Source organism: Leptidea sinapis, chromosome 29, assembly GCF_905404315.1.
Source record: "Leptidea sinapis chromosome 29, ilLepSina1.1, whole genome shotgun sequence".
NCBI lineage: Eukaryota > Metazoa > Arthropoda > Insecta > Lepidoptera > Pieridae > Leptidea > Leptidea sinapis.
In genome coordinates, this window is record NC_066293.1 from 11,836,208 (window position 1) to 11,850,599 (window position 14,392).

Below are 14,392 nucleotides of genomic sequence, written 5' to 3' on the forward strand. Positions count from 1 at the left end.
ACCCTCATCGTAACTTTTAACTCAGATCTTATCCTCATCGTAACTCTTAACTCACATCTTATCCTCATCGTTTTTGTTAATTCAGTTCTTATCCTCATCGTTAATCTTAACTAAGATCTTATCCTCATCGTAACTCTTAACTCAGATCTTACCCTCATCGTTATTTTAACTAAAACCTTATCCTCATCGTAACTCTCAACTCAGATCTTACCCTTATCGTAACTCTTAACTCAGATCTTACGCTCATTGTAATTTTAACTCAGATCTTATCCTCATCGGAACTCTTAACTCAGATCTTACCCTCATCGTTATTTTAACTCAGATCTCATACTCATCGTAACTCTTATCTCAGATCTTACCCTCATCGTTTTTTTAACTTAGATCTTATCCTCATCATAACTCTTAACTCAGATCTTACCCTCATCGTAACTCTTAACTCAGATCTTATCCTCATCGTTACTCTTAACTCAGATCTTACCCTCATCGTTATTTTAACTGAAATCTTATCCACATCGTAACTCTTAACTCAGATCTTATCCTCATTGTAACTTTTAACTCAGATCTTAGCCTCATCGTTATTTTAACTCAGATCTCATACTCATCGTAACTCTTAACTCAGATCTTACCCTCATCGTTATTTTAACTCAGATCTTATCCACATCGTAACTCTTAACTCAGATCTTATCCTCATTGTAACTTTTAACTCAGATCTTAGCCTCATCGTTATTTTAACTCAGATCTTATCCTCATCGTAACTCTTAACTCAGATCTTATCCTCATTATAACTCTTAACTCAGTTCTTATCCTCATCATAACTCTTAATTCAGATCTTATACTCATCGTAACTTTTAACTCAGATCTTATCCTCATCGTTACTCTTAACTCAGATCTTACTCTCACCGTTATTTTAACTCAGATCTTATCCTCATAGTAACTTATAACTCAGCTCTTACCCTCATCGTAACTCTTAACTCAGATCTTACCTTCATCGTAACTCTTTACTCATATCTTACCCTCATCGTTATTTTAACTCAGATCTTATCCACATCGTAACTCTTAACCCAGATCTTACCGTCATCGTAATTTTAACACAGATCTTACCCTCATCGTAATTTTAACTGAGATCTCATCCTCATCGTAACTCTTAACTCAGATCTTTCCCTCATTGAAATTTAAACTCAGATCTTATCCTCATCGAAACTCTTAACTCAGATCTTACCCTCATCGTTATTTTAACTCAGATTTTATCCTCATCATAACTCTTAACTCAGATCTTACCCTCATCTTAACTCTTAACTCAGATCTTATCCTCATCGTAACTCTTAACTCAGATCTTACCCTCAACGATATTTTAACTCAGATCTTACCCTCATCGTAACTCTTAACTCAAATCTTTTCCTCATCGTTACTCTTAACTCAGATCTTACCCTCATCGTTATTTTAACTGAGGTATTATCCACATCGTAACTCTTAACTCAGATCTTATCCTCATCGTTACTCTTTACTCAGATCTTACCCTCATCGTAACTTTTAACTCAGATCTTATCCTCATCGTAACTCTTAACTCACATCTTATCCTCATCGTTTTTGTTAATTCAGTTCTTATCCTCATCGTTACTCTTAACTTAGATCTTATCCTCATCGTAACTCTTAACTCAGAAAGATCTGAGTTAAGAGTTACGTTAGATGAGGGTAAAAACCCTCATCGTTATTTTAACTCAAATCTTATCTACATCGTAACTCTTAACTCAGATCTAACCCTCATCGTTATTTTAACTCAGATCTTATCCACATCGTAACTCTTAACTCAGATCTTACCCTCATCATAATTTTAACTCAAATCTTATCTACATCGTAACTCTTAACTCAGATCTTACCCTCATCGTAATTTTAACTCAGATCTTACCCTCATCGTAATTTTAACTGAGATCTTATCCTCATCGTTACTCTTAACTCAGATCTTACCCTCATCGTTATTTTAACTCAGATCTTATCCACATCGTAACTCTTAACTCAGATCTTACCCTCATCGTTATTTTAACTAAAATCTTATCCTCATCGTAACTCTTAACTCAGATTTTACCCTCATCGTAACTCTTAACTCAGATCTTACCCTCATCGTTATTTTAACTGAGATCTTATCCTCATCGTAACTCTTAACTCAGATCTTTCCCTCATTGAAATTTTAACTCAGATCTTATCCTCATCGTTACTCTTAACTCAGATCTTACCCTCACCGTTATTTTAACTCAGATCTTATACTCATAGTAACTCTTAACTCAGCTCTTACCCTCATCGTAACTCTTAATTTAGATCTTACCTTGATCGTAACTCTTAACTTAGATCTTATTCTGATCGTTATTTTAACTCAGATCTTATCCACATCCTAACTCTTAACTCAGATCTTACCCTCATCGTAATTTTAACTTAGATCTTACCCTCATCGTAATTTTAACTGAGATCTTATCCTCATCGTAACTCTTAACTCAGATCTTTCCCTCATTGAAATTTTAACTCAGATCTTATCCTCATCGAAACTCTTAACTCAGATCTTACCCTCATCGTTATTTTAACTCAGATTTTATCCTCATCATAACTCTTAACTCAGATCTTACCCTCATCTTAACTCTTAACTCAGATCTTATCCTCATCGTAACTCTTAACTCAGATCTTACCCTCAACGATATTTTAACTCAGATCTTACCCTCATCGTAACTCTTAACTCAAATCTTTTCCTCATCGTTACTCTTAACTCAGATCTTACCCTCATCGTTATTTTAACTGAGGTATTATCCACATCATAACTCTTAACTCAGATCTTATCCTCATCGTTACTCTTTACTCAGATCTTACCCTCATCGTAACTTTTAACTCAGATCTTATCCTCATCGTAACTCTTAACTCACATCTTATCCTCATCGTTTTTGTTAATTCAGTTCTTATCCTCATCGTTACTCTTAACTCAGATCTTATCCTCATCGTAACTCTTAACTCAGAAAGATCTGAGTTAAGAGTTACGTTAGATGAGGGTAAAATCCCTCATCGTTATTTTAACTCAAATCTTTTCTTTATCGTAACTCTTAACTCAGATCTTACCCTCATCGTTATTTTAACTCAGATCTTATCCACATCGTAACTCTTAACTCAGATCTTACCCTCATCATAATTTTAACTCAAATCTTATCTACATCGTAACTCTTAACTCAGATCTTACCCTCATCGTAACTCTTAACTCAGATCTTACCCTCATCGTAATTTTAACTGAGATCTTATCCTCATCGTTACTCTTAACTCAGATCTAACCCTCATCGTTATTTTAACTCAGATCTTATCCACATCGTAACTCTTAACTCAGATCTTACCCTCATCGTTATTTTAACTAAAATCTTATCCTCATCGTAACTCTTAACTCAGATTTTACCCTCATCGTAACTTTTAACTCAGATCTTATCCTCATCGTAACTCTTAACTCAGATCTTATCCTCATTGTAACTTTTAACTCAGATCTTAGCCTCATCGTTATTTTAACTAAAATCTTATCCTCATCGTAACTCTTAACTCAGATTTTACCCTCATCGTAACTTTTAACTCAGATCGTATCCTCATCGTAACTCTTAACCCAGATCTTATTGTCATCGTAACTTTTATCTCAGATCTTACCCTCATCGTAATTTTAACTCAGATCTTATCCTCATCGTTACTCTTAACTCAGATCTTACACTCACCGTGAGTCTCGATCCGAACTCGATGTGACAAAGACGTGTTCGTCAAACAATATTTTACTTTTGTATATAATAATAGTATTAGTAGGTTTTTATTAAGTCTTAACGTTATAGTTTTTTAAGTAGTGCTGATATTTCTTTGATATAATAATAGTATAGAAATCTGATTGAGTGTTATAGTTTTCTGTGTTGTGGTGACTTCTATTTCTACGCATACCGCTGCCTACTGCAGTACAAAGTGACGCGATTAATAACCAGTTCCGTATCAATACATTCCTGAGCACCGGCGTTGACAACCTTCGGCATGGAAGATTTATGCAAGCGTTGCAATGAAAAAGTTCTGGATGGGGCCTCGTGTTCGGGGTGCCGATTAACCTATCACTTCCACTGTGTTAGCTTATCGGAAGTTGGGTGGCGGAGACTGGGATTTGAAAGACAGGGCTCGTGGATTTGTCCTGAATGTAGAAAGAGTCCTATCCAAACGAGCTCTGCTTCCAAGAATCTAATTCCGGAGGACGCTTCATACCAGGTGCAACTAACCAGAATTGAGAATATGCTGTCCCCTCTCACTTCACTCCCAGAACATGTCGAAAAATTACGCAATGAAATGTACGAACTAACCTCAAAGATAAATACGAGTGTAATTGAAGATATTAACACGAGGCTGGCAGATATTGATACAAAACTCTCTGTTGTTGAATCTCTAAGTCAAGAACTCGACCGGGTTAAGTCACAGATTCTCAACGTCGAGAATAGATTAAAAAGTTATGATACTGAACTTGCGAAGAAAGATGCTGCTATCTCTAATCTTCAAAAAAATATTGCTGCATTTGATTTAGAAAACAAACGCGAGCAGCAAAAATCCCGCTTCTTAAATATTGAGTTAGTTGGCATACCGGAGAAATCGAAAGAAAATTTGGTTGAATTACTTCTTCTCTTAGCTACGGCTATTGGTTCCGACCTTAGAAAAGACGACATTGAATTTATAACAAGAGTTCACTCAATTCGTCAGAAACAAGGACACCCAAGGAAAATTGTGGCTAAACTTAAGGATAAGAGAGGTAAAGATGAACTCCTAGCTAACTTCAAAAAGTATAATAAACAAAAAGGGATAACCTCACGTGATCTTGGCTTTGATGACAATTCCATGAAAATCTTCATCAACGAACACCTCACAGTTGCTAATAAGATGCTCCTTAATAAGTGCAAACTAAGAGCTAAGGAACGTAATATCAAATTTGTTTGGGTGAAGAACTGCGTAATTTATTTACGTCGCAATGAAAAATGTCCACCCAAGGCGATCAGGTCAGAAGAGGAATTGAACTATTTTTTAGACACTTCGCAGGTTTAATGCTCAGTTACCATTTTTTATTATTAGAGTTCATTGTACCAGAAATACGTATATTCATCACACACACACATATTCATCACACACACTTTTACCACTCAAAAAAAATCAAACTAATTATATTCATTCACACTTACACATTATTATTGATCTTAAGAAACAAAAACTTAAATTGTTTAAAACCTCTGACACTCAGTACTCACATCACTGCCGTACAATTTTTAGTAAATGATTTTATATCTACCCTCTTATCTGTTATTGTTTTTAGCCATGTTATGCATTTAATAAGTTATCAATTGCTTTTTATTGTAACAAATTTTTATATTAGAAATTATGTAATTGTATTTACATTATATTGCGTAACCGTGTTCTTTTTGACATTTCCTTATATTTTAAATATTTTTACTTCTTAATAATTAGGTTTCTTTATGATGGATTTAAATAATCTCAAAATTTATTATCAAAATACTCGCGGGTTACGCACGAAATTACACTCACTTTATAATAATATAGAAACAAGCAATTATGATATAATAATTTTAACAGAAAGTTGGCTATGTGATGGAATTTTAAACACGGAAATATGTGACAGTCGTTATGATGTATTCAGATTTGACAGGAAACACAAGAGAAGGGGCGGGGGCGTTTTGATATGTATTAAGAAATTACTTGCTGCGTTTATTTCACAGGACTCAAACTGCGAGCAAGTAGAATGTATATGGCTAACTATTCCGAAGGGTATATATTTAAGCAATCGCTCGCTACGTAGTGACAAGGATTTACATATTATAGCGGCATACATCCCCCCTAACTCGGATGCGAATAATTTATTACGTAACTTTAATAAGACCCTAATATCATTTTACGATAAACATTCGAATGATAATTTTCTCATAATAGGAGATTTTAATTTTTCTTTCATTTCATGGTATGGTAATGATAATAGTTACAGCATTACAAAATACTGTAACTCAGAATTATTAGAATCGGCATTGAGTTTACTAAATACTTACAATCTGATGGGATTAAAACAATATAATTTCAACAAAAATAGCTGTGGTAACATTCTTGATCTTGTCTTATCAAATATTTACTTACAGTGTAACATATGTAGCGATTCACTTGTAAATATTGACCACTTTCATAGTCCCCTGGTTATCGTCGTAAAAGACCTTTTTATGAAAGCCCTACAACCACATTTTTGCGTGATAAAGAAATTTTTTAAGGGTGACTATGAGACGATAAATTTAAAATTAAAAAATACAAACTGGTCCGACATCCTAAATGGCTCCGTTGAAGAGGCCGTGGATAGTTTTTACAGAATTATTCATTCGCTCATAGAATCTCATATACCTGTTATAAAAATCTCCTCACGTCATCAATACCCGAAATGGTATACTCCAGCTCTAATTAATTCAATAAAAGAGAAGTACAAAGTTCACACTAGGTGGAAAAAGTTTAAAAATCCAGGAGACTATGCCATGTTCTCCTTGTTGAGAGCCCGAGTAAAGAGGTTGCAAATCGAATCATATACAAAATATATGAATCGTTGTCAGAGTAATATCAAAACGTCGCCTAAAGAATTCTGGAAATTTATTAAAAATAAACGCACTGATTTTGGTATTCCTCACAACATGTACTACGGAAGTAGTTTACTTACGAATGGACATGATATCTGCAATGCATTTAATGAATACTTTCAAAGTGTATTCCAACCTAGTGACCTAAATGATGAGACCCTGAACGAGGAATCAAATATTTCCGAAAATCTTCACACAATTGAGATCGATGAAAGAATACTTAGGAGGTTGTTTAGTAAATTGGATATCCGAAAGGGCGCCGGTACTGACGGTATACCAGCTATTTTTATAAAGAAATGTGAATCGGGCCTATTACCTCCGCTACTAACACTCTTTAAGCGCTCCATTAATGAAGGGACCTTCCCTAGATGTTGGAAGGAAGCCCGAATAGTACCAATACATAAAAAGGAATCAAAAACAAATATTAGTAACTATAGAGGTATCTCCATTTTGAATATATTTGGTAAAATGTTAGAAAAAATTGTATATGATCATATTTATAGAAATTGCCTACAATGCATCCCTATCAACCAACACGGTTTTATTAAATCTCGTAGTGTCCTTACTAACTTGCTTGAGTTCACTCATACCGTTAAGTGCGACATGAATGATAGATCACAAATAGATGTAATATACACAGATTTTGAAAAGGCTTTTGATAGAGTCAACCACAGTATACTATTAAAGAAGCTTTACGCAGTTGGAATCAGAGGGAACCTTCTTAGATGGACAGAATCGTATATAAGAAATCGCTGTCAGGCCGTCGTCCTCGGTGGTTTTAGATCAGACTTTGTTGAGGTGACTTCTGGTGTACCTCAGGGATCGCACCTGGGTCCTTTGTTATACAATATATATTTATATGACATCAGTAATTGTTTTGCTAGTTCAAACTTCTTGCTGTATGCTGACGACAAAAAGATTTATAAAAAGATTTCACAAATAGACGATTGCTTTATGTTACAAGATGACTTAAATAGACTGTCACAATATTATAAAATAAATAAAATAACAGTTAATATTGCTAAATGTCAAATTATTACATTTTCACGAAAGCATAATAACATAAAATTTGATTATACTTTAAATAACGAAATTATTCCAAAAATTACTCAAATAAGGGATTTAGGTGTGATCCATGATAGCAAACTAACCCATAATAACCACATCGAAATAATAACACAGAAGGCTTATAAAAATCTAGGGTTTATTCTTCGCACTTGCGAACCTTTCAATGACATCTTGTGCCTAAAAGTGCTATATTATGCTTACGTGCGAAGCATCCTTGAATTCGCAAGTCCTATCTGGAGGCCTACATATCAATGTTATATTGACCGCCTTGAAAAAATACAAAAGATATTTATAAAAAAAATTGAATTTTAAATCTCAATTCATTCCTATAGACTACAAAGAAGCCTGTAATTATCATAAAATCGATACCTTGGAAGATAGAAGAGATGTAATTGATATGTTACTCCTTTATGATATATTACATAATAAATTTGACTGTCCAGATATCTTAAATAAAATATCATTCCAGGTACCAACATTACGTACTAGGCATACTAATTTATTTAACATTCCCTTTGCCTCTACTAAGTATCTTAAATATTCACCTCTATTTCGAATTCCTGACATATATAATAAGAAATTTTCTTCCGTCGACATTTTCAACTTATCACGTCTGAGGTTCAAAAAACTGATATTAAACTGTTTAAATTGCAGGAGTTAATCATCAGTATATTCAGGATAAATTATTAGTCTCACATCGTAATTTAAACATTATATTCGAACACTCACATTCACTCACACCACTCACATTCACTCACACCAATCACATTCACTCACACCAATCACATTCACTCACACTACTCAGATTCACTCACACTACTCACACCACACAACCTACTCACCGTTTCAGTTACTCAATATGGATACGATTTCTTCTTTTCTTTCTATGTAATTTTTTCTTGTAAGTTTTTCTAGTATTTTTCGTTTTTGTCTTAAACTACTTTGTCACATACTTATTGTACTGTTAATAGTATTCCTTTTAATTGGCGTATCTATTCTGTATAATTTTTAATATACTCTTTTCATGTTGTTAGCTGTAAGGAATCATAAATAAAATAAATAAAAATAAATAAATAAATAAATTTTAACTCAGATCTTATACTCATAGTAACTCTTAACTCAGCTCTTACCCTCATCGTAACTCTTAATTTAGATCTTACCTTCATCGTAATTCTTAACTTAGATCTTATTCTCATCGTTATTTTAACTCAGATCTTATCCACATCCTAACTCTTAACTTAGATCTTACCCTCATCGTAATTTTAACTTAGATCTTACCCTCATCGTAATTTTAACTGAGATCTTATCCTCATCGTAACTCTTAACTCAGATCTTTCCCTCATTGAAATTTTAACTCAGATCTTATCCTCATCGAAACTCTTAACTCAGATCTTACCCTCATCGTTATTTTAACTCAGATTTTATCCTCATCATAACTCTTAACTCAGATCTTACCCTCATCTTAACTCTTAACTCAAATCTTTTCCTCATCGTTACTCTTAACTCAGATCTTAACCTCATCGTTATTTTAACTGAGGTATTATCCTCATCATAACTCTTAACTCAGATCTTATCCTCATCGTAACTCTTTACTCAGATCTTACCCTCATCGTAACTTTTAACTCAGATCTTATCCTCATCGTAACTCTTAACTCACATCTTATCCTCATCGTTTTTGTTAATTCAGTTCTTATCCTCATCGTTAATCTTAACTAAGATCTTATCCTCATCGTAACTCTTAACTCAGATCTTACCCTCATCGTTATTTTAAGTAAAACCTTATCCTCATCGTAACTCTTAACTCAGATCTTACCCTCATCGTAACTCTTAACTCAGATCTTACGCTCATTGTAAGTTTAACTCAGATCTTATCCTCATCGGAACTCTTAACTCAGATCTTACCCTCATCGTTATTTTAACTCAGATCTCATACTCATCGCAACTCTTATCTCAGATCTTACCCTCATCGTTTTTTTAACTTAGATCTTATCCTCATCAAAACTCTTAACTCAGATCTTACCCTCAATGTAACTCTTAACTCAGATCTTATCCTCATCGTTAGTCTTAACTCAGATCTTACCCTCATCGTAATTTTAACTCAAATCTTATCTACATCGTAACTCTTAACTCAGATCTTACCCTCATCGTAATTTTAACTCAGACCTTACCCTCATCGTAATTTTAACTCAGATTTTACCGTCATCGTAACTTTTAACTCAGATCTTATCCTCATCGTAACTCTTAACTCAGATCTTATCCTCATTGTAACTTTTAACTCAGATCTTAGCCTCATCGTTATTTTAACTAAAATCTTATCCTCATCGTAACTCTTAACTCAGATTTTACCCTCATCGCAACTTTTAACTCAGATCGTATCCTCATCGTAACTCTTAACCCAGATCTTATTGTCATCGTAACTTTTATCTCAGATCTTACCCTCATCGTAATTTTAACTCAGATCTTATCCTCATCGTTACTCTTAACTCAGATCTTACACTCACCGTTATTTTAACTCAGATCTTATACTCATAGTAACTCTTAACTCAGCTCTTACCCTCATCGTAACTCTTAATTTAGATCTTACCTTCATCGTAATTCTTAACTTAGATCTTATTCTCATCGTTATTTTAACTCAGATCTTATCCACATCCTAACTCTTAACTTAGATCTTACCCTCATCGTAATTTTAACTTAGATCTTACCCTCATCGTTATTTTAACTGAGATCTTATCCTCATCGTAACTCTTAACTCAGATCTTTCCCTCATTGAAATTTTAACTCAGATCTTATCCTCATCGAAACTCTTAACTCAGATCTTACCCTCATCGTTATTTTAACTCAGATTTTATCCTCATCATAACTCTTAACTCAGATCTTACCCTCATCTTAACTCTTAACTCAAATCTTTTCCTCATCGTTACTCTTAACTCAGATCTTAACCTCATCGTTATTTTAACTGAGGTATTATCCTCATCATAACTCTTAACTCAGATCTTATCCTCATCGTAACTCTTTACTCAGATCTTACCCTCATCGTAACTTTTAACTCAGATCTTATCCTCATCGTAACTCTTAACTCACATCTTATCCTCATCGTTTTTGTTAATTCAGTTCTTATCCTCATCGTTAATCTTAACTAAGATCTTATCCTCATCGTAACTCTTAACTCAGATCTTACCCTCATCGTTATTTTAAGTAAAACCTTATCCTCATCGTAACTCTTAACTCAGATCTTACCCTCATCGTAACTCTTAACTCAGATCTTACGCTCATTGTAATTTTAACTCAGATCTTATCCTCATCGGAACTCTTAACTCAGATCTTACCCTCATCGTTATTTTAACTCAGATCTCATACTCATCGCAACTCTTATCTCAGATCTTACCCTCATCGTTTTTTTAACTTAGATCTTATCCTCATCATAACTCTTAACTCAGATCTTACCCTCAATGTAACTCTTAACTCAGATCTTATCCTCATCGTTAGTCTTAACTCAGATCTTACCCTCATCGTAATTTTAACTCAAATCTTATCTACATCGTAACTCTTAACTCAGATCTTACCCTCATCGTAATTTCAGAGGTTCAGTACTCGACACGATCGCACTTGTGGCGCACGCGTCTAGCGACAACTAGTATTTCTTAAACCTCTCGCGGTGTTTTTTGGTCTGCTTTAAATAATTTACACAATTATGGTTAACTGTGGAAGTTGTGGTCAGGAAGCAAGAGACTGTGTTCAATGCAGTTCATGTTCTAGGCATTTTGACTACCAATGCTCAGGTATTACCGAGGCCGGGTACCGTAAACTTGGCATAGAAAGGCAGGCAGCCTGGAGATGTCCTTCCTGCAAATCTGGTGGATCAGCTGTTTCACCTCGTATAATTTCAGGAGAAAGCGGCTTATTACCCAAGCCAGTGACATTGGATCAAGTCATGCAAGAGCTCAGAAATATCAAACGCACAGTGGATTCGGTGTCAAACATTGTTGCGGGTATCGAAAGCATTAAAAGTGACGTCAGCGAGTTGAAAACCTCAATGGGTCAATTCACATTAAAATTTCAAGGTCTAGAAGAAAGGATCCATGTTATAGAACAAGCCCAAGCTGAGGTCCTGAAGCTAAGTGACCGTATTCTTACTATGGAAAGTGACCTGAATGACAAAAATCAGTGGATGCGGCTGAATAATGTGGAGATCAAAGGTGTTCCCATGAAGGACCGTGAAAACCTGTTTGAAATTATAAACAAAATTGGAAATAAAATTCAATATCCCATCACAAAACAAAATATAAATTTTTTGGCGAGAGTGCCTTCGAGAGATGGCCTAGCCGACAGGGCCAAGCCGATTATAGTTTCATTTTTAAGTAGGTATGTGAAAGATGATTTTGTTGCCTCTGCACGTTCATTCAAGAAGTTGATTGCTGCGGACATTGACTTGCCAGGTACCTCGCCAATATTTATTAATGACCATTTAACTGTGGAAAATAAGATCCTTCTTAAGAAAACTAAAAAATTGAAGGAAGAAAAGAACTTTGATTTCGTCTGGGTAAAAAACTGCAAAATATTCGCAAGAAAAAATCCGGGATCCAAAATAATAACTATCAAGAGCGAGAAAGACTTGTTAAAAATGCAGTGAGGTCTATTTGTTATAATAACTCAGTTTGTTATATTATATTTGTCAGTGTTGTTTATAACTTAATTCATAGCATTAATAACTTTATCACTAAGTATTTCCCGCTTCGAGGTATGTCATTAGCTGCTAATGAGCGACGTATTGTGTGTTTTGTGTTATTCTATTTTACTGAGGTGTACCTACATATTCTAATGCGGTACAGTCAAGCTTGTTTGAACCTTATATACTCATATCATATGCTTTATTATTTAACAAAATTAGCTAGTTATTCACTTATCTGTGCTGGAATTCGATGCAAAACAATGATTTCAATTTTATATTTTCATTTTTATAATCGATTAAGAAGTGTTATACCGGTTTCAAATGGCTAACCTATCAATTTATTATCAAAACTGTCGTGGGCTTCGGACTAAAACATTATCTTTTTACCGTAATGTCGGAATAAATAATTATGACATTATTTTGTTAACTGAGACTTGGTTGCTTGATAGTATTTTTGATAACGAGTTATTCGATGACAGGTACTTAGTTTACAGGCGTGACAGAAATTATGTTCTTACAGGTCAGAAAAAGGGTGGCGGTGTGGCTATAGCAGTTCACCGTCGATATACATCTTTGTGTAATGTGGATTGGTTATCGAGCGCAGAGGATTTGTGGGTTTCTGTCAAACTGCGTAACTCTCGGAGGACGGTAATTACATTGAATATATGTGTCTTATATTTATGCGATCAAAAAGGAGGTTTGAATTTCTTTCAACAATTAGATAGCTTTTGTCGGAATCTTAGTAACATAGTTGATTGTAATTTGTCACAGAAATTTCTTGTTGTTGGAGACTTCAACATGAGTGACATTTTATGGCTTCAGTCTGACGTTGGTTATGTATCTTCTATTCTTACGAATCCCCGAAAGCAAGAATTTATTAATCACATGAACCATTGCAGCCTTAGGCAATATAATTTTCATAAAAATAATATAGGTGGCATTTTGGATTTAGTTTTCTGTAATGACTTCGTTTCGGTTGCGCCTTGCTCTGACCCCCTTACGCCTGAGGATGCCCTGCACCCGAGCCTAATTATTCAACCCTTATTTATCGAACTATGTGCACTTGACACACCAAAACGCACTGCTTATTCTTATATACGAGGTGACTACGACAAAATATGTTTACATTTATCGCAAATTGACTGGGACAATAGCCTTGCTTTAGGTAGTGTTGACGATGCGGTTAATTACTTTTATTCAATCCTTTATAAACTTAGAGAACAATTTATTCCGATGCGTACTACAAAGATAGGCCAGTATCCGCCATGGTATAATACTCCATTAATAAAAATGATAAAAGAAAAATTTAAGTACCTCAAGAAATTCAAAATTTATGGTAATAAATCAAACGAACACAACTTTAGACTACTTAGAAATAGAGTTAAAGCAGCTGAAGATAATTGTTATAAAGAGTACATAACCAAAATAGAAAATAACATTGCTGCCAACCCTACGAAGTTTTGGTCTTATATGAAGAGTAAAAGGGTGAGTAGTATATATCCTGCAACAATGACTTATTCTGGTACTAGCAGTGACATTGGTCCAGGAATCTGCGATCTATTCTCTTCATACTTTCGATCGACTTTTTTGGCTCCTGACACTCAACCTGACAATGTTTCGTCTTTTCCAAATTTACAAAATACGTCTTGCAGTATTTCCTCTATTGAAGTGTCTGCAGAGGAGGTTCGACGATTCTTGAATCATCTAGATCTTAGTAAGTCAGCTGGTCCCGACACCATACCAGCGCTACTTCTAGTTAATTGCGCCAACGAACTGTTTAAGCCAGTGACAATACTCTTTCGTCGTTCCGTTACTGAGGGAATTATGCCAGCTGTATGGAAATCAGCATTAATATCACCGATTCACAAGAAAGGTTCTAAAAATCAAATAGAAAACTACAGACCTATTAGTAAGTTATGTTTGTTAGCAAAAATCTTAGAGCGTATTGTGTACAACCAGCTATACAATAACATTAAATCAACGTTTATCCCTCAACAGCACGGTT

General features: G+C 34.6%; 1 protein-coding gene across 1 annotated transcript; it reads left to right on the plus strand.

The window, feature by feature from the left end:
* Window positions 1-11,325: 11,325 nt before the first annotated feature.
* Window positions 11,326-13,276, plus strand: LOC126973217 (uncharacterized). Its single transcript, XM_050820401.1, has 2 exons — window positions 11,326-12,344; window positions 12,908-13,276. Exons 1-2 carry the CDS (start codon window positions 11,410-11,412, stop codon window positions 12,966-12,968), a joined length of 996 nt encoding a protein of 331 aa, XP_050676358.1. The 5' UTR covers window positions 11,326-11,409; the 3' UTR covers window positions 12,969-13,276.
* The last annotated feature ends 1,116 nt before the right edge of the window (window positions 13,277-14,392 follow it).

Bases quoted from the DNA above. Each gene is read 5' to 3' on its own strand.
- LOC126973217 (XM_050820401.1), top strand. From the start codon at position 11,410: ATGGTTAACTGTGGAAGTTGTGGTCAGGAAGCAAGAGACTGTGTTCAA. The intron at 12,345-12,907 runs GTGAGGTCTATT...ATGTTCTTACAG, and splicing joins AAAGACTTGTTAAAAATGCA to GTCAGAAAAAGGGTGGCGGT.